The 18,464-nt window shown below is 37.7% G+C and overlaps 1 protein-coding gene across 5 annotated transcripts in view; it reads right to left on the bottom strand.

Moving 5' to 3' along the window:
- The window catches only part of LOC127418447 (probable phospholipid-transporting ATPase IM), a 33,541-nt gene extending 15,486 nt beyond the window's left edge, over positions 1 to 18,055 (bottom strand). The window contains exons 1-8 of one of the 5 annotated variants that reach the window (XM_051659079.1): positions 17,832 to 18,055; positions 8,635 to 8,712; positions 6,944 to 7,002; positions 5,442 to 5,555; positions 4,730 to 4,828; positions 3,181 to 3,242; positions 184 to 256; positions 28 to 98 (exon numbers count right to left, since the gene is read on the bottom strand). In XM_051659079.1, the coding sequence (XP_051515039.1) occupies positions 28 to 98; positions 184 to 256; positions 3,181 to 3,242; positions 4,730 to 4,828; positions 5,442 to 5,555; positions 6,944 to 7,002; positions 8,635 to 8,701 (545 nt within the window). In that variant the 5' untranslated portion in view covers positions 8,702 to 8,712; positions 17,832 to 18,055. Of the gene's footprint in view, positions 1 to 27; positions 99 to 183; positions 257 to 3,180; positions 3,243 to 4,729; positions 4,829 to 5,441; positions 5,556 to 6,943; positions 7,003 to 8,634; positions 8,713 to 14,356; positions 17,416 to 17,472; positions 17,811 to 17,831 lie in introns of those variants that run through there. The other 4 variants (XM_051659082.1, XM_051659083.1, XM_051659078.1 and 1 more) reach the window with 4 other exon arrangements.
- Positions 18,056 to 18,464: the final 409 nt, after the last annotated feature.

The raw sequence follows: 18,464 nt of genomic DNA, 5'->3' as shown, positions 1-18,464 counted from the left end.
ATAAACTAAAGCATCACTCTCTCTCACCCATCAAGCTCTGCAGTCTCAATGTAGACCAAGTTAAGAGGTTCACTGCTGGAAAACAGTAGCAGATCTGCCTTTGAAAGAAGGAAATAGACACAATGTGACACTCAGCATATTCTGTTTTATTCCAGTGTTAAGTTACATCTTTAAGTGTCTTACTGTTACAAACTGGTTGTTTTCCAACTTGATGATATCACCCACTTGCACATTCATCCATTTCTCGCTTATCAGTCTATTGTAGAGAGAGAGAGAGAGAGAGAGAGAGAGAGAGAGAAGAGAAGAGAAAAAGTCATCATGTCAAGCACATAAATCATCTTTCTGACTTCAACACATTGTAGATTTCAATACATTGCAACACTGAGGGTGTGTGCATCATGTGTTTCTATTTAACTCATTAAGTTATGAATGTACATTCTTACTGGATTTGATATTGACATGCTTAGAAATTTGATGGGGGCACAAAAGGACAATTTGCAACTGACTATTTACACATCATTCCAGTAGCTATACATAGTGCGTATGTGAGTATGTGTGTTACAGTTGCTGTTATTAGAACTATGACACATGAATACAGGTCAGAACAACAGGAAGAACCCTTCAATGTGTCTGCAGATGCTTCCTGTTAGGACTGACTTGTTTGATTTGTAGCATTTAGTAACACATGTAAATATTCTAGACTAATCCAGGGACAGAGACCTGCTTTTCATAAAAAAAAAAAGAGCAACTTTATCACTTAATAAAGGCATCAACTGGTCTTTGTGCTCTATAACCAGTGTTGAGTGTGTCCGATTACAAAGTAATTAGTTACTGTAATCCAAGGTTATAACAGTTTTACATTTTTAATTTTGTTTTTACTTCTATTTCATTTTTAATTTTTCACTCCAGTTTAGTTTTTGTTTTGTTTGTCAGCTATGTGTTAGTTTTAGTTTTGTTTGTTAGTTCTAGTTTAGTTTTTCAGGACATTTAGTTTTCATTTTAGTTTTAGTTTTTATATAAGGGGTAAATGGAGAATGGGAAAACAGGCATTTGTGTAACTGTGTATTGAGTAACCTATTGAACTTAACCACCGCATCTCTGAAAATTGAACGTCAAACAAAACTCTTTACCAGTTCCAAATGAAACGTAAAACAAATCACAGATTGACAGGGTAAGACAGAATGAGTGAAAAGACTGTGTGTGTGTGTGTGTCTGTGTGTGTATGTACCGTATGTATGATGATATGTGAGTGTGTGTGTGGGAAAGAGAGAGAGGGAGAGAGAGAGAGAGAGAGAGCAAGAGCAAGAGAGAGGGAGAGAGATAGAGATTGAGCGAGAGAGAGAGAGAGCAATAGAGAGGGAGGGAGAGAGAGAGAGAGAGAGAGAGAGAAATACAGAGTAAATTGCTGGACATTGTTATATTGTTTCTGTTCTCTTTGTTTTAACCTCATGCTTTGACAACACAACGAACAGTCATGCCAATAAAGGTTCAATTATAATAAATATTAATTTACTGGATGTTGCGGACATCTTCAGACCTGCTGTTCCCAAACGTTTTTAAACTACGGCACCCTTTTATGGTATTCCCATAATCTAATTTAAAAAGTAATCTAATGCAGAATACTTAAATTGTTAACCATCTTTACTGTATGATTATTAGATATCCTTATTCTAACAGATATTATTTGATAAGTATGTTAAAGTTGATAGGCTATTGATTCCATGCAATCAAAAGTTTGACTAAGAAACAGACCTGTCACTGAATTCTATTGGGCTTAAAGCTAATAAAAATATCCTGCCGAGGGCAGGGAGTCGTTTTCTTTTTTCTTGTCAATATTGCTGTTTGATTTATATTAACGATCTAACAGACAGCAGCAGGTCTATTAGGCTGCATTTACACATTGCACAGATCGGATATTTTGAGGTGTAAGATTATTATCCCCTTACCTCTTACTTGTATTGTACTTACCATGTAATCATGTAATACAGTACATTAACGGCTGTGTTTACATTAATATCTCTTTAATATCTCCTCAAGTGCGTTTTCGTTCACAATAATAACCTTGCTATAATCTAATTACTTTTTAGTCACAAAAGTAGTGAAATGCATTACATTTTAAATTCTTGTAATCAGATTACTGTTATACTGACTTTCAATTAAATAATTACTTTTAAAGGTGCACTCAGTCATTTTTTCCTCATTAAAAAAGTTTAACTCCTAAAGACATGAATTGTAATTTTGCAATATATGTAGGAAATCATAAGCACTCACATTAAAATGAAGACTCCAGTCATATCAGTAACCTTATAAAAGCTGATTTATTCTACATGGAGAGGGTCCACACATGGGGGCAGCCATGTTAGAATCACATGACCAGCCGAATACTACTCGCTTAATCTCAGTAACCGCCCTGTTATTTGACACTTTCACTCATTGATTAAAGTAATCATGGCTGACTGTGAATACATGATTTCTACAATGGCATCTGACACTGAAAACTATTGATTTTAAATGATGCTGCATCCAAGCAGCTAGGTGTCAGTGTAAGTCCAAGATGACACAAAGATAAAAGTTATTGAGTGCACCTTTAAGCACATTACTTGCACTAAAATAATAATAAGTAATAATATATAATCCATTTAAAATATTAATTCATATGTACGTCTGTTAGCGTTTCTGTGACAGCTGAAGGATGTGCGCCAATGAATGAGGAGGAAATTTAGACATTTTGAATTTGATCGGAAAACCAAAATCTTTTCTAGGAATAGTGATTTAGAAAGTAACTTAAAAGTAAAATAATTAGTAATATGATTACGTTTTAGTTTAAGTAATCAGTAAAGTAATCAGATTATATTTTTAGAGAAGTAATTAGTAATTTACAGTGGATTACTTATTTTGAATAACTTATCCAACACTGTCTATAATGCACAGGATAAATGCAAAATAAAAAAAGAAGGAAAAATCAAGTATTTTCTTAAACCTCATTTGAGCTAGAGAGGCAAAAAATGATGATACCATTGTTGTCACATTTTACTTGTGATTGCTGACATATCCTTTTAAAATGTAACTAAGTTTTGAAGATTTCACTCTTTCCTCATCCAAACAGATGCTCTCCTCTTGTTGATAAACCATTGAACTCTAATTTGAATTTACAGTACTGTAAATATTGCAGCCACTCACTTTCCATTGATGAGCACATCCACCTTACGGTTATTCACTTGCCTGTCACTTCTGTGGCGATTCTACAAATAAATGAAAGGACAAAAAACATAGGAAGAAAATAATGAAGGAAAAGAGACCCAATGAAACTCACTAAAAGGACAAAACTTAAGCAAAAGGAGAGATAAAAAAAGAAGCAAAGAAAGATAAATGATAACTCATAGATGTGAAGAGAGGCCGTCTTTAAAAGCATAGTTCACCCAAAAATGTTAATTCTGTCATCATTTACTTCTTGTTGTTCCAAACTGGTATGGCTTTCTTTCTTCTGTGGAACACAAAAGATGTTAGGCACCAGGGCGTGCTGAGTGACTCCAGCCAGGTCTCCTAAGCAACCAAATTGGCCCGGTTGCTAGGTAGGGTAGAGTCACATGGGGTAAACTCCTCGTGGTCGCTATAATGTGGTTCGTTCTCGGTGGGGCGCATGGTGAATTGAGCGTGGTTGCCGCAGTGGATGGCGTGAAGCCTCCACACGCACTATGTCTCTGTGGCAACACACTCATCAAGCCACATGATAAGATGCGCGGGTTGACGGTCTCAGACGCGGAGGCAACTGGGATTCATCCTCCGCCACGCGGACTGAGGTGAATCACTACGCAACCACGAGGACTTAAAAAGCACATTGGGAATTGGGCATTCCAAACTGGGAGAAGTTAGGCAAAATGTTAACCTTTGTCACCATTCACTTTTATTCCACATTTTTTCCATACAGGGAAAGTGAATGGTGACCGAGGCTGTCATTTTACCTAACATCTTTTTATTTTCCACAGAAAAAAATAAGTCATTTGTGTTTGGAACAACAAGAGAATGAGCAAACGATGACAGGATTTTCATGTTAGGTCTGCTGTGTTCAAAAAGAGGCTCATCCCAGTTTTATGAATGGAAGATTTGAGGGAGAAGAAGACAGGGAGGAGTGGAGGAGTGAGGGTGTGTGCTGCTCTTAGATTCCCTTCACTCCCCCTCAGCAGGAACATAAGGACTATTGTGCTCTGTTGAGGCTGAGGTGGCTCCCGTTCACTTGATCATATTTTCCAGTACACCGCTGACAAATTCAGACCCATAACCTTTCACTTTATGAGTTTCTGCTGTTTAATGTATTAAATGTGCCAAAGTAAAGGCCATTTAAATTAGACATGTGCTTAGGCGTTTGGGAAATGCTGTTACTCTTAGGTAAATGTCATTTACTCCCTTAAGATTCACAGCCAGATGGAGGGAAACCAGATTCGGCTCAGTTTCGGTTCTGGCTGAGGGTTCTGCAGTTCTCTGGACAACAGTGGGACAGCAAAAAGTGTGGGAGTCCCACTGTAGTCTGATTTCAACAATAACAGTTAAATGCTTTGTGCTTCAGTATTACATTGTTATGAGCCTCAATTCATCTGTTTCTGAAAGGCAAAACAAGTACAGACAAAACAGTCAAGGGGCATTGCTGTTTTCACTTAGGATGGGACAAAAGAAAGTAATATAAAAAAGGTTTTGAGATCTTTGTTGCATTCAGTCTCATATTTGTCCTTACAATATCATCAATGGCATCTTTGGCTGCAGTCACTGTCAGTACCAATGCCAGAGGGAAAACAGTGGTGAACCATGGCAGAGAGGAAATAGCAGGAATAACCTACAACACATGACATACACACATATTAAACCATATATAAACAAGCCAAACATTAATGATGTGCCATAAAGTAGCATTAGGAGTGCTGATATGGTTGCATCTTAAATATAATTGCCTTGCATTTGCCTTGCGTAAATTCCTAAACATACTTCGACCATTAGACCAACATAATGACACTCTTAGCTCAAAACCTAAATGTGACATTAAGAAAATGTTAACAATTGTGCTTTGTGAAAGGAATCATGATAAAGTAATAAATGCACATTTCACCAACATACTGTTAGCCACACTATAGCATGAGCTCACTGGGTTATTACATTTAAGGGGCCATTTAACAATTAAGGATGTGTTGGGCATAGTGTGGTGCATGATACAGGAAGTCAGGGCCATGTTTTGGTCATATTCTCAGCAAAATGCATGACTAAAGTAAAAATATAAAATTATGAAGAAACTCCCATCCCACAACTCACTTTCTTTGACTCTGACAGATCTCAATTCTAAGTTAATTGAAAATGTCTGAATAATTGGATAATTTTATAAATACATAAATAAATAAATACTAAACATGGTAACTCATTTCTAGAGCTCCCGAGTAAAATGGGATTTTACGTACCTGTAGGGTGAGCAGGAAGAGGAAGTAGGCATTGGCGATTCTCTGGAATTGCTCAAACAGGTTGAGGGGCAGAAAGGTGAAGAGGTTGTATTTGGAGGTCTTGATGGCATTGGTCTATAGAAAGAGAAAAAAAGAGATGTTGGATATTAACCATACTATTGTGTAGACACCTCATGAAATGTTGACATATATGTGGAATGTGGTTTTGCTTCATTTTCACACATGCTTTATATCATTTTCTGATGACATGGCATATACAGAATGTTTGCATTTATGAATAAACATGTTGCTACTCTAAATCTCAGAAATAAACAATATGAAAAAGCAATCCCACATACAGTTGTTCTCAAAAGTTTGCACACCCTGGCAGAAATTGTGAAATTTTGGCATTGATTTTGAAAATATGACTGATCATGCAAAAAATACAACGATACTTGAACAAAAATGAGCTGCATGGTCGAGTTGCCAGAAAGAAGCCAATGCCACAAAAAAGTCTGGTTACAATATGCCCGACAACACCTTGACACGCCTCACAGCTTCTGGCACACTGTAATTTGGAGTGACGAGACCAAAATATGGTCACAACCATAAGCGCTATGTTTGGAGAGGGGTCAACAAGTATTTTCCAGAGCAGCCTGTATTTCTCCTGAAGTTACCTGTGGGTTTTTCTTTGTATCCTGAACAATTCTTCTGGCAGTTGTGGCTGAAATCTTTCTTGGTCTATCTGACCTTGGCTTGGTATCAAGAGATCCCCGAATTTTCCACTTCTTAATAAGTGATTGAACGGTACTGACTGGCATTTTCAAGGCTTTGGATATCTTTTTATATCCTTTTCCATCTTTATAAAGTTCCATTACCTTGTTACACAGGTCTTTTGACAGTTCTTTTCTGCTCCCCATGGCTCAGTATCTAGCCTGCTCAGTGCATCCACGTGAGAGCTAACAAACTCATTGACTATTTATACACAGACACTAACTGCAATTTAAAAAGCCACAGGTGTGGGAAATTAACCTTTAATTGCCATGTAAACCTGTGTGTGTGTCACCTTGTGTGTCTGTAACAAGGCCAAACATTCAAGGGTATGTAAACTTTTGATCAGGGCCATTTGGGTGATTTCTGTTATCATTATGATTTAAAAAGGAGCCAAACAACTATGTGATAATAAATGGCTTCATATGATCACTATCCTTAAATAAAAGACAGTTTTTTTTGCACGATCAGTCATATTTTCAAAATCAATGCCAAAATTTCACAATTTCTGCCAGGGTATGCAAACTTTTGAGCACAAATGTAACTAATAACCTGTGTTCAAGTTCTTTAAAGGGAACATAAAAACAGAACTGTAAAAATGAAACACTGATAGTGGTTGTGATCTGTTAAGAGGAAATTGTTGGGTATTTAAAATGTCATCATGACACATTCAGTCATCTATAACATCTGAAAAAACATCATTATTGATGGCTTGGATTTTCTTTCCTGGATCAAACTGATTTGATACTCACAGCATATTTAAAGGATAAGTTAAATTCTCTGTCATTTGCTCTGATTTTCCTCTCCACTTCTAGAAAAAAAGAGAGAGAGAGAGAGAGAGAGAGAGAGAGAGAGTTAAACAACACCTGATTTGAAACAACGAATCAATAATTTCAAAAACACATTTTTAGTTTTCAAGCTTAAAGAATTCGTTTTCATTTATTCAGCCTCATATTGTTCCAAATGCTGTTATATTTTCCATGGACACAAAATATTTTTTTTTTTAAAGAATCTGTACACAGGGGCCCTGGGTAGCTCAGCGAGTATTGACGCAGACTACCACCCCTGGAGTCGCGAGTTCAAAACAAGGGCGTGCTGAGTGACTCCAGCCAGGTCTCCTAAGCAACCAAATTGGCCCGGTTGCTAAGGAGGGTAGAGTCACATGGGGTAACCTCCTCGTGGTCACTATAATGTGTGGTTCTCGCTCTCGGTAGGGCACGTGGCGAGTTGTGTGTGGATGCTGCGGACAATAGCGTGAAGCCTCCACACACGCTACGTCTCCAATGTAACGCGTTCAACAAGCCACGTGATAAGATGCGTGGATTGAAGGTCTCAAACACGGAGGCGACGGAGATTCGTCCTCCGCCACCCAGATTGAGGCGAGTCACTACGCCACTACGAGGACTTAGAGCACGTTGAGAATTGGGCATTCCAAATTGGGGAGAAAAGGGGAGAGAGAAAAAAAAGAATCTTTACACAATTCTTGCTATACAAAGACAGTTCATGGTGACCGCAGCAGTCAAGCTCCAAAAGGGACAAAACAGCAACAACCAAAAAGCACTATAAAAGTGATCCATACGACTTTAACGCTATATTCCATGTCTTCTGAAGCCATACGATAGCTTTAAGTGAGGAACAGACTTAAACGCAAGTATTTATTAATTGATAAACTTCACCACAGCAAAAGCTTGCATGTAGCCCATGTTGGTGTCCAGAATTCAAAAATTGTGCACGTTGTTCCATTAATACTGTATATAAGCAAGAACCAATGCTGTTTTGCTGTATATGATATATTTATATGAGCCTATTTTTAATCTGAATGCTAACGGGGGGCTTGGGGCAAAAATGCCCCCAAAATTCAAATGTTAACATTTCATATATTTAACCTTCTAGGCCTAGGTATACATATTATTACATAAAACATAAGATAGAATTACTCTAACAGAAAAGTTATGTTAAAACTTTCATTATATTGTATTTGACACTGTTTTTCAAATATTGCAAATTATTCCCCGTGCAAGATGCACATTTTGGTATATTTGCAAGCTTCACTGCAGGTGAAAATGATCCCCAAATAAGGACTTTAATTTTCATCTGTTTCTCCAACAACGTTATCATATGACTTCAGACAATTTGCAATATAGAGCACAAGTTGTATGGGCAACTTTTAAGTTTTTTTTTTTTTTTTTTGACAGTCAATCATTGAACTGTTATACATAATAGTATGGCAACATAAAAAAAAAATAAAAAAAATCTCTGCTCTTTAAAAGCATACGTGTTTGGAACAACATGAGGGAGAGAAAATAGTGAAAATTTGGGTTATCTATTGCTTTAAGGTTAGGTTGGGGTAAAGACTCCTAACCAAACATTTCAAAATGTATGAAAAGAGTGATTTATTTCTCTCTTTTTCTAAAGCAAACAGAAGGTGATGAAGTGCATCTACCTTTCTCTTTCCTCCGTGTCCAGTCTAAGCCAAAGAATGACATGGCTTCCTTTTTCTCAAAGAGCATTCATAATTTCTCTGAAAAGAAAACATAAAACATCAGAAATTAACCAGGGAAAAATTGCATAGAACATGACAAAACAAAAAAAAAAAAAAGTCCATAAATATTTAACACATGCATGCTGCTAAAAATGCCTCTGTAGTGAATTCCTCTGGGTTTTTGGTTTTTATATATTTCATAATATTATATTTTAAGCCTAGGGCTGATCTTGTGCATTATTAGTGGTGCTTGCGGAGCAAAGCATCACTCTTACTATTCCGTACAAAACTTCGGCACCTAACTTGTCCTGCACCATTTGTAGTAGACCCAAGAATTAGGTGTCAAATCGACTGGCCTATTAATGACACCTGTGCTATAACTTTTCAAAGGGGTTGGGGGTACAGTGCACCCCTGGGGGGCAAAAAACATCCCTAAAATGTCCCATAGGCATACTATGGAAAGGGTCTCGCCCATGAAAACAATTGTTTTTTTCCTACTATGACAAGATACTGAAATTTGTGGGACATATCTCCCAATCAGAATGTTGTAGAGACATGGGGGCAAGCTCATTTCACTCGAGCTACCAATCAGTCTTTAAGAAACAAGGTGGCTTGATTTAATTGGGTGAGCAATCAGACTTCAGGTATCATCATGGAAACTACTTAGCCATGCTCTAGCAACCATTTAGAGCACCCTTGCAACCAAACCCCATTGACTTCAATTCAAAATCGCTTAGATGGGGATCTCATTATCAGAATGTCTTAGAGACTTCATTGTTGGCTTGTTTGACTCAGGCTGTTTGACAGAGACTTTTGATTATCACTCTGTTTACTGCCTAGCAACCAGATGTGGTTACCCTAGCAACCAAGTAACAAATCACATATCTCTGCACCAGAACATCGTAGAGACTTCCGGGTTGACTTATTTCACTAAGGATAGCAAGGAGCCTTGTTAAGTATCACCCTGGTAACTGCCTAGCAACTAGATGGGGTTATCCTAGCAATCAAGTAACAAATCACATATTTTTGCACTATAACATCGTAGAAACTTCCTGTTTGGCTTGTTTGACTCAGTCTAACAAGGAGCCTTGTTAAGTATTACCCTGGTAACTTCCTAGCAACCAGATGGGGTTACCCTAGCAACCAAATAACAATTCACATATCTCTGCACCAGAATATCGTAGAGATTGCCGGGTTGACTTATTTCACTAAGGATAGCAAGGAGCCTTTTGAGCATCACCCTGGTAACTGCATAGCAACCAGATGGGCTTACCCTAGCAACCAAGTTACAAAGCGCATATCTATGCACCAGAGCATCGCAGAGACTTCCGGTTGACTTTTTTCACTCAGGATAGCAAGGAGCCTTTTTAAATATCATCTTCGTAACTGCTTAGCAACCAGTTGGGGTTACCCTAGCAGTCAAGTAACAAATAACATATCTCTGCACTATAACATCATAGAAACTTCCTGTTTGGCTTGTTTGACTCAGTCTAACAAGGAGCCTTGTTAAGTATCACCCTGGTAACTTCCTAGCAACCAGATGGGGTTACCCTAGCAACCAAATAACAATTCACATATCTCTGCACCAGAATATCGTAGAGATTTCCGGTTTGACTTATTTCACTAAGGATAGCAAGGAGCCTTTTGAGCATCACCCTGGTAACTGCATAGCAACCAGATGGGCTTACCCTAGCAACCAAGTTACAAAGCGCATATCTATGCACCAGAACATCGCAGAGACTTCCGGTTGACGTTTTTCACTCAGTCTAGCAAGGAGCATTTTTATTATCAACCTGGTAACTGCCTAGCAACCAGATGGAACACCCTAGCAACCATAGAACAACACCAATATCTCTGCACCAGAACATCCTACTGTCATGGGGGTTGCCTCTTTCAACTTGGAGCAGTTGGTGGGACATTGTGGTGAGAAATTTTGCCACAGCAAGCACCACTCTAGTTCTCATCACTATCTAGTTTCTAGCTACTATTGTATTTCTGTATGATGATTTGAGTATATATTTCAAATTATTCACATAAAAAGCCATAATTGTTCAGACTGAAATACATACAAATTGATTCAACCTAAGTAAACGAGTGACATGCTAAGTTAAAATGATGCACATCTGTGCCACCCCCTTTTTTTGAAAATATAAAAACATACACAGACATTCAGAGATTCCAAGTTTAGGAAACAGCACTTATGAAACCCGCCCATTGGACAGGATTCCAGAGTGACTTCAGCACAAGAGTTAATTATAGAAACCACACGTGTGTTTAAGAAGGTGTGTTTTAAAAGGGCACTCTGCATCAGGAGTATGCGTAAACACACATGTTAGAGGCACCTCTGGAAGAACTGTTTTCCACTGCGGCTGCAGCTTGGTTAGCTTGTCCCAATCACTGGAAAATATCTAGCCATTATGAAAACCAAGAATAAATATTTAAGGGGTTACAAATCAGTATACATGTCCTACTTAGGATCAATTTGAAAACTTAAAGGGACAGTTCACCCAAAAACCAGAATAAATAGCTCCTCATGCCACTCCAAACCTATATGACTTACTTTCTTCCATAGAACACAAAAGGAGATATTCTGCAAAATGATGAAGCTGCCCTTTTTCATATGGTTGACAGTGATCAGAAGGACAAAAAAGCACCACCATAAAACAGTCCATACAATTTATGATGATTTGGATGCTATAGTTGAGGGAAGTACTATCAGCGATAAACTTTTAAAATTTTGGTCTGTTCTTTACATAAAGCCATTGTATGGCTTAAGAAGCCTTGGAATAAAATGCACAAGTTGCATGGACTATATTTATGGTACTCTTGTTTGGTGCTTGACAGCCCCTGGTCACTCTATGAACTCAATGAATGGAAAAGAGCAGCCTTGACATTATGCAAAATATCTCCTTATGTGTTGCATGGAAGAAAGAAAATAATATGGGTTTAAAACTAAATAAAGGTAAGTAAATGACAGAATTTTCATTTTTGGGTGAACTATTCTTTTAATATTTTAGTTCTTTTTAACATAAAAATAATAACATTCTAATACCAGATTTATCAAGTATTATCTTAAGTGCTAAACTGTATGATCAACAAATACACTATTTGTACAATAACCGTAAAATCACAAGTGAGTGATGATTTCAGCACGCACCGAGACAGAAAACATTGAAACCATATGTGCAAACTTCCATTAGGTTAATTAATTATGGCAGTTTGTCATACAGTATGTCTGTATCAAATGAGGTCAAAAGGTGCATGGAGAGCTTGAAAGGCAGAATAAGAGAAAAAAGGAGCTACTGAATGAAAAAAAAACAGAAATACCAGATGGGAAAAAAAGAGATGTGGGACCAATCACAACCACAGTAACAAATATGGGGGGTTCTGGGGGGCAACATGATCAAAAACTAACCATAAACCTCACACATACACAGAAACCACATATGCAAATGTTTTGAAGTGCATGCTTAAAACACACATACCTAATTAATGTATTTTGTACTGCCACCACAGCATGTTTAAAATGTAATCTCACTGTAACAATAGTAGACACTCTACAGTATACACACACATAAATTCACATTAACAAAGCAATAAGCACTAGGCTTGTATGTATGATGTGCATGCATTTGAGTGACTGATTGGTGTGGGAAATGGTACATGAAAAAAGACAAAAAAGAAAAAGGGGAGCAGCAGGAAAAGAGAAAAAAGTAAACCAAACCACAGAAAGACACAGGCAAAACTTTCAGGTTTTCTAATCACTGATAAAAATAACTCTCACTCTCAACTAACACACGCATACACTTTTAACCCCATTTAGCTAGTTTCTGATTTTGCTCTGACACATAAATAAGGGTGGAAAAAAACAGGGTAATATTTACTATTACATTCCTAAAGTCTTGTATCCTTACAAATAAGTCACATACTGTAATTTACAGAGGTAGCACCAATACTCAGCATTCAATACTCTGACCTTCCTCTTTGGAGGAAAAAACAATGCCTGGCAATTTTACAAACACTGTCTGGAGTCTAGGAGTGAAAATGACTGGCACATGTGTTTATGAGTTTTCAAAGGGGCTATTGTGTGCTCTCCTGTTCTCCACCTTTCCATCTGACACAAAGCCAAACAACTTTTGTAACCCCCTTTTTTGTCTTTCCCATGTTCTTGTGTGAAGTGATGATAACTTCACCTCCATTCTGTTAAAACAGAAAGAGTTGAGTGTATGTGTGTCAGACTGTTATCTGAAAGATTATATGAGAAATATGTGGGAAAACTGAGTGAAATCCTCCATCTTTGTTCGTGTTTAGGGAGGTATAGGCCTATAGGCAATGCCGCTGAGCTTGGTGTGGTGTCTTAGAATACTTCACATGCTTGTGTGTGTGCTGGCATGCTCTGGTCACTATTGTTCCATCTACAGACCACTTCAGATAATCTACAGTGCCATGAGGAGCATTTTAAACTTACTATGACTGTACATTTTGCAGCTCCAACTCCAGTCTGGTAAATTACGAGAGAATGAGGAAAACATTGTGATTGGCATCATTTTGATTAACCGCCGACAGCTCATACAATAGAAGGAAGTGCTCACAAAAACAAGCATGTACTTGTAGGCTAGGCCTGAAATGGGAAAGCTAAAAGATAAGCAACAGCAAACACAACAAATCCCCCCCCCCCCCCCAATGGCCATTCAGATACACACACACACACACACACACACACACACACACACACACACACAAATAAATAAAAGAAATACAAATCTATATAGGCTATTATACAACATTCAGACATATTTTTTTAATATAAGTCTGTATTACAAGTCTTTAACGGATTAGTCTGGAATTCAGAATGCAACACATGCAGCTTTCCACTTGCCCCTCAGGATAGTATGAAACATGCATTGACTTGCAGCAAGATTCTTCAGAATTGCAATAACTGTCTACTGAGTCACTCAGTAAAGCCGCAAGCTTAAAGTTTAACCTAAATACTACTAAAGCTAGTCTAACTTCTTCCATATTTTGGAAACCACGTGTTCCTTTTTAGTGATGAAAACATCATGTCATGAACAAGATAAGACAGAAACTAACAGAATAGGAAGTACGCTTTCTCTGAGTGAAGCTTTAGGTTTGTGTTTATGGAAGTGTCCCTCAGACAAGCAAAATTCGTCCACAGAGCTGCAGGAGGGCTGATAGAGCTACTGGCTGTATAATTACGAATCAAGACAGCAGAGAGCAAAGACAGTTAGATGGTTAGTGAAGGAATGTTGTCTTTAACCGGTTCTTTCCAAGCATAACACACATATAAACACAAGCGCTCATCCAAAACTAGTACACTGGGAGAGCACTGGATACTCTCAAGAACCTCTACTTAGAGATTAAAGACTAAAAGTGTCATCTATACTAGTGGTTGACTGATATGGGTGTTTAAATGGCCAGTGCAGATATCTTGAACATGGTGGCTAATGGCCAATGTAATTTGTGATAAATAATACAGATTAAGGACTGAGAAGTACAAAATTGCTGATATGAACACTAATTTAACAGAAACATTTATTATCCACTGACAAGGCTGTCAGTAGATAAGTACACAAAGGGGAGCAACTTTTATTTATCAACCAAGAGGACACAATTTTCGGCAGATGATAACCACAAAATGCCCTATTTATGGTCCATTACTAACCTCTAAGAAACCCACCCAGTAGTAAAACCTCTTGCAAATGACGTTGCAGTTAGCTGATGGTAACAGAAGTTAAGGGCGGCCCTGTTGCAGTGGGATTTCATCATTCCTTCAGCTTTACTCAGGGTGAGGAGGAAACCTGCTGACTGAGTCAGCCTGAGATGGACATCATGAGGAACCATGTAGGAGCTGAAACTCAAAAAGATCTGCAGATCTCAGAGTACAGTTTTTGGAACTCTGTATGTGTACTCAAGATTAAATCACCTCAACAGCGATCTGAGAGTGGGACTCCATATACGTCACGTTCAGTGGCGGTTCTTGACCATTTTAACTGGGGGGCCAGGCTGGGGCCGGGTGTGCTTGTAGGGGGGAAACTGCATTATACCTTAAATGTCCTATGTACAAGTATAAAACATTTGCTTTTTTCATATTTGCTAAAATAATGCTATTTTTTTAGAAGACCACCAAAGATTTACCAATCAAATTTCATAAAAAATTATGGAAATTTATGAACACAAAGGCTCAGGAGAAATGTTTGAGCCATGTTGCCATTTTGTTCTTCAGAATGACAAATGCGTTAAAATCATTGAGTAAAAATTAATGCCACATCACTATTTTAGGTTAGAATTTAAGGAGTATAAACAACGTGTGCAGTTCTTGTAAATGGTCACCATTTTCTTTAAGATTGTTGCCATTTTTAAGCACATTTTTAACTTCACTAGTTCATTGTAAATGGTTCTGCAGTGTAACAGATGAATATTTAAAAGTTCAAATATTATTCCATGTAGTAGGCTATCCCAGTTACTATAAGGTTATAAAAGCTGCATGCATTATTATTATACAAAATTAGAAAAAATTCATGAAGTTGCTGTTGCCAATGCATACCCAGTACGTCATTACCAAGATGCAAAGTTGTTGTGGGTGGTTGCCAGAGAATTGTAATGCAGTTGTTGAGGTGTTCCAAGTGGTTTTTAATGCCCTGCTATGCCTAAGCAAGCATCACAAATAATGAGATGCTTAAGAAGCTCTGTGCTTTTACTGTTAGCTTGTGATAGTTTTTTAACTTTGCTTTTAACATTGTTAGCAACATCACTGTTTTTAACACAAAGGATTTCAAGGAACTTGTTACTTCTTTTTGCTTTATCTGCAATTTCCCTCATGGGATTAATAAGGTGAACAATTAAACTTCCTTGTACGTTATTAATTGAAGTATATAGATTTAAAATGATTTCCTAAAAAAATTCACAGATGATGGGAACACTTGATATATTAACTACCTCAATTTGAGATTCAGTTTGCCTGAGGCCAGCTACCAATTAAACGAATGACATCTTTAAAAAACAGGCATCAAATCAATAAATCCTGACTACATGGAAAATCCATAAGGCCAGAGCAGATAATGACTAAATAATTTATAAAAATCTTTACAACGGTGCTTAGGTAATAGCAAAAGAGGGAGAGAATGTTGGCCTCTCAATTTACCAGATAAAGGCATGTCAATTCTAATGACCATTTAATTATTCATCCATTAACAATAATGGCCTGTCAGAAAGATAATCATATCTGATCAAACAGAGCCTGCTGTGTGTTGTCACTGCATTATTTATCTGCTGTATTTGACAATAAAGAGTTATATGGGCCACCGTTGGAACTCAGGGTCATGCTACAGTCACAGATATAAACAAAGCGATCACACACATTACACAGCACTGAGAGTCAGTGACAAACTCAATACCAGAAGAGAACCAGACCTCAAACTATATAGCTAACTCAAGCAAATTACACAGCAAAAAATGGTTCTTGATAGAAACAGGTGCTGCAAAGAACTAGTAAAGAACTTTAGCTGGTTGCAATTAACTCTTTTAGTAAAAAAAAAAAAAAAAAAAAAAAAAAAAAACTTTTGTGACAATAGTCTTATGATTATAACTAAGGGTTTTCTTGTAATTGGGCCCTTGTTTTAAGAATGTTTAGGAGTGTCGTGGAAACAAGATTTGAACATATTTTCAAAAATTGTGGCTGATGCATGTGATGCAAAAGTTCTCATATCTTCATCAAGTCACAAGGTGGTTAGAACAATATAGACGCTTTAACAGAATTAACCCATTGTGAGTTTTCTGTAGCTACTTCTGCTAATATCTGATGGTCTTAAACTTAAAGGGATAGTTCAACCAAAAATGAAAATTCTGTGCTCATTTACTCAACCCCATGTTATTCCAAACCCGTATGACATTATTTCTTACATGGAACACAAATGGAGACGTTTAGCAGAATGTAAAAGGTTTTAGTCCAGATTCCCTTTCATTGTACGGAAAAAAGATGCACTGAAAGTGAATGGTGACTGAGACTAACATACAGCCTAAAATGTATTTTTGTGTTCCATGGAAGAAAGCAAGCCATGGAAATTTGGAACAACATTAGGGTGAGTAAATGACAAAAATGATATTTTTGGGCGAACCATCACTTCATATCTGACATACACACAGAAAGATGCCAAACTGTTTAGGAGCAGTCAAAGATAAATGTACAAACATCCTGCCACAGGTTTGCTCCAAAAAATAATCTCCACTTTAAAAGAGTGATTAATGGCTACGGCCCCCAGACTAAGAAGACAGATGTGAAAAGGTCAGCGTCATAATTATATATCTTCTAAAATTAAGACACCTACACTGAGTACAGGGAAGACTCAAAGATTTCATTTCTAATGTTATCACTATTGCTGCTTTCAAAAATCAGCTGGGTCATCAAGTCACAAGGTATTCATCTTAAAGGGATAGTTAACCCCAAAATGACAATTCTGTTTTTTGAACTCCATCATTAATCTGTATGATTTACTTTATTCTGTGGGACACAAAAAAGTTAGGCAGAATGACAGCCTCAGTAACCATTCACTTTCATTGCATCTTTTTTTACACACAATGAAAGTGAATGGTGACTGAGCCTAACATTCTGGAATAACATCTTCTTTTGTGCTCCACAGAAGAAAGTCATACGGGTTTGGAACAACATAAAGATGAGTACATGATACATTTTCATTTTTGAGTGAACTATACATTTAAGGGCATCACTTAATTTTTTAATTTTTTACACAAAACAGCATTGGTTTAGAAAAAAGTTCTTACCTGGTGTTACAGTACATTTCGCACAATTAAACTCTCTCATACAGCTGAAATTTGGGCGTGTAAAAAAGTTGTAGTCCAACAGAATGCAAATTTCCAAACAACTAAACTTTCTACGTCTATTGAGACACCTACTGTTGAGAATGTAACTGGCACCAAAAACTCTCCCTCGGCTGTGTATCAACATGAACCGCTTTCCACCTCCTTTTCAAAACTCCGCTAAGATACGGGGGAGGATGAACAACCTTTTCACTCTCACACCCGCTATCTCACTTCCTGTGTTTTTCAGGGCTGTCTGCTGATTCACCCCTCCTGACATTGACCTCGGGGATCCTCGTAACCTTTTGCCTCGAGATTCTTACCGTAAGGGTCCTTCGATGACACCGCAGTATAGACCAAGTAAGTCATCCAGCCAACTCCTTACTACAACCAGAGATCACCAGATGTTAGCTAAAGTCTCCTCCTCTTTGTCTCATTTTCTCTTTCTCCTCCTCCTTTCTCTTGCTTCTCAGTCTTCCATCTGCTCTCACTTTGTGTTGATGGGAATCAGGGAGTGTAGGCGTTCAGTGTAGACTCATTCACACACCCAAAATAAACAAGGAAGAGGGGCAGGCAACTTATAGACACTGTCTTCTGTGTGTTAAACTTTTTTTTCTCTACTCTTGTGACTTTATTTGTTTGAGGTCAACTTTACTTGCTGTCTGTCTGTGTAGCAAACAGACTCTGTCAAACTTTTGTTCGAAACACCACACATCTCCCCCTTTCACACACTTATAAAGTATCGATTTCCTGCATGCCTAAAAAGGAAGCAACCTTTTTTTCTTCTCATTCCTCAACAGTTGACAGAGAACAGCAGTACTGAGCACGTTCACTATGACCACAAGACCTTACACGCACACACACAGAGAGAGAGAGAGAGAGAGAGAGAGAGAGAGAGAGAGAGAGAGAGAGAGAGAGAGAGAGAGAGAGAGAGAGAGAGAGGGGGGGGGGGGGGG

This window comes from Myxocyprinus asiaticus, chromosome 3, assembly GCF_019703515.2.
Source record: "Myxocyprinus asiaticus isolate MX2 ecotype Aquarium Trade chromosome 3, UBuf_Myxa_2, whole genome shotgun sequence".
Classification (NCBI taxonomy): Eukaryota; Metazoa; Chordata; class Actinopteri; order Cypriniformes; family Catostomidae; genus Myxocyprinus; species Myxocyprinus asiaticus.
The sequence above is the reverse complement of the archived record's forward strand: the minus strand, read 5'-3'. Positions and strand labels throughout refer to the sequence as shown.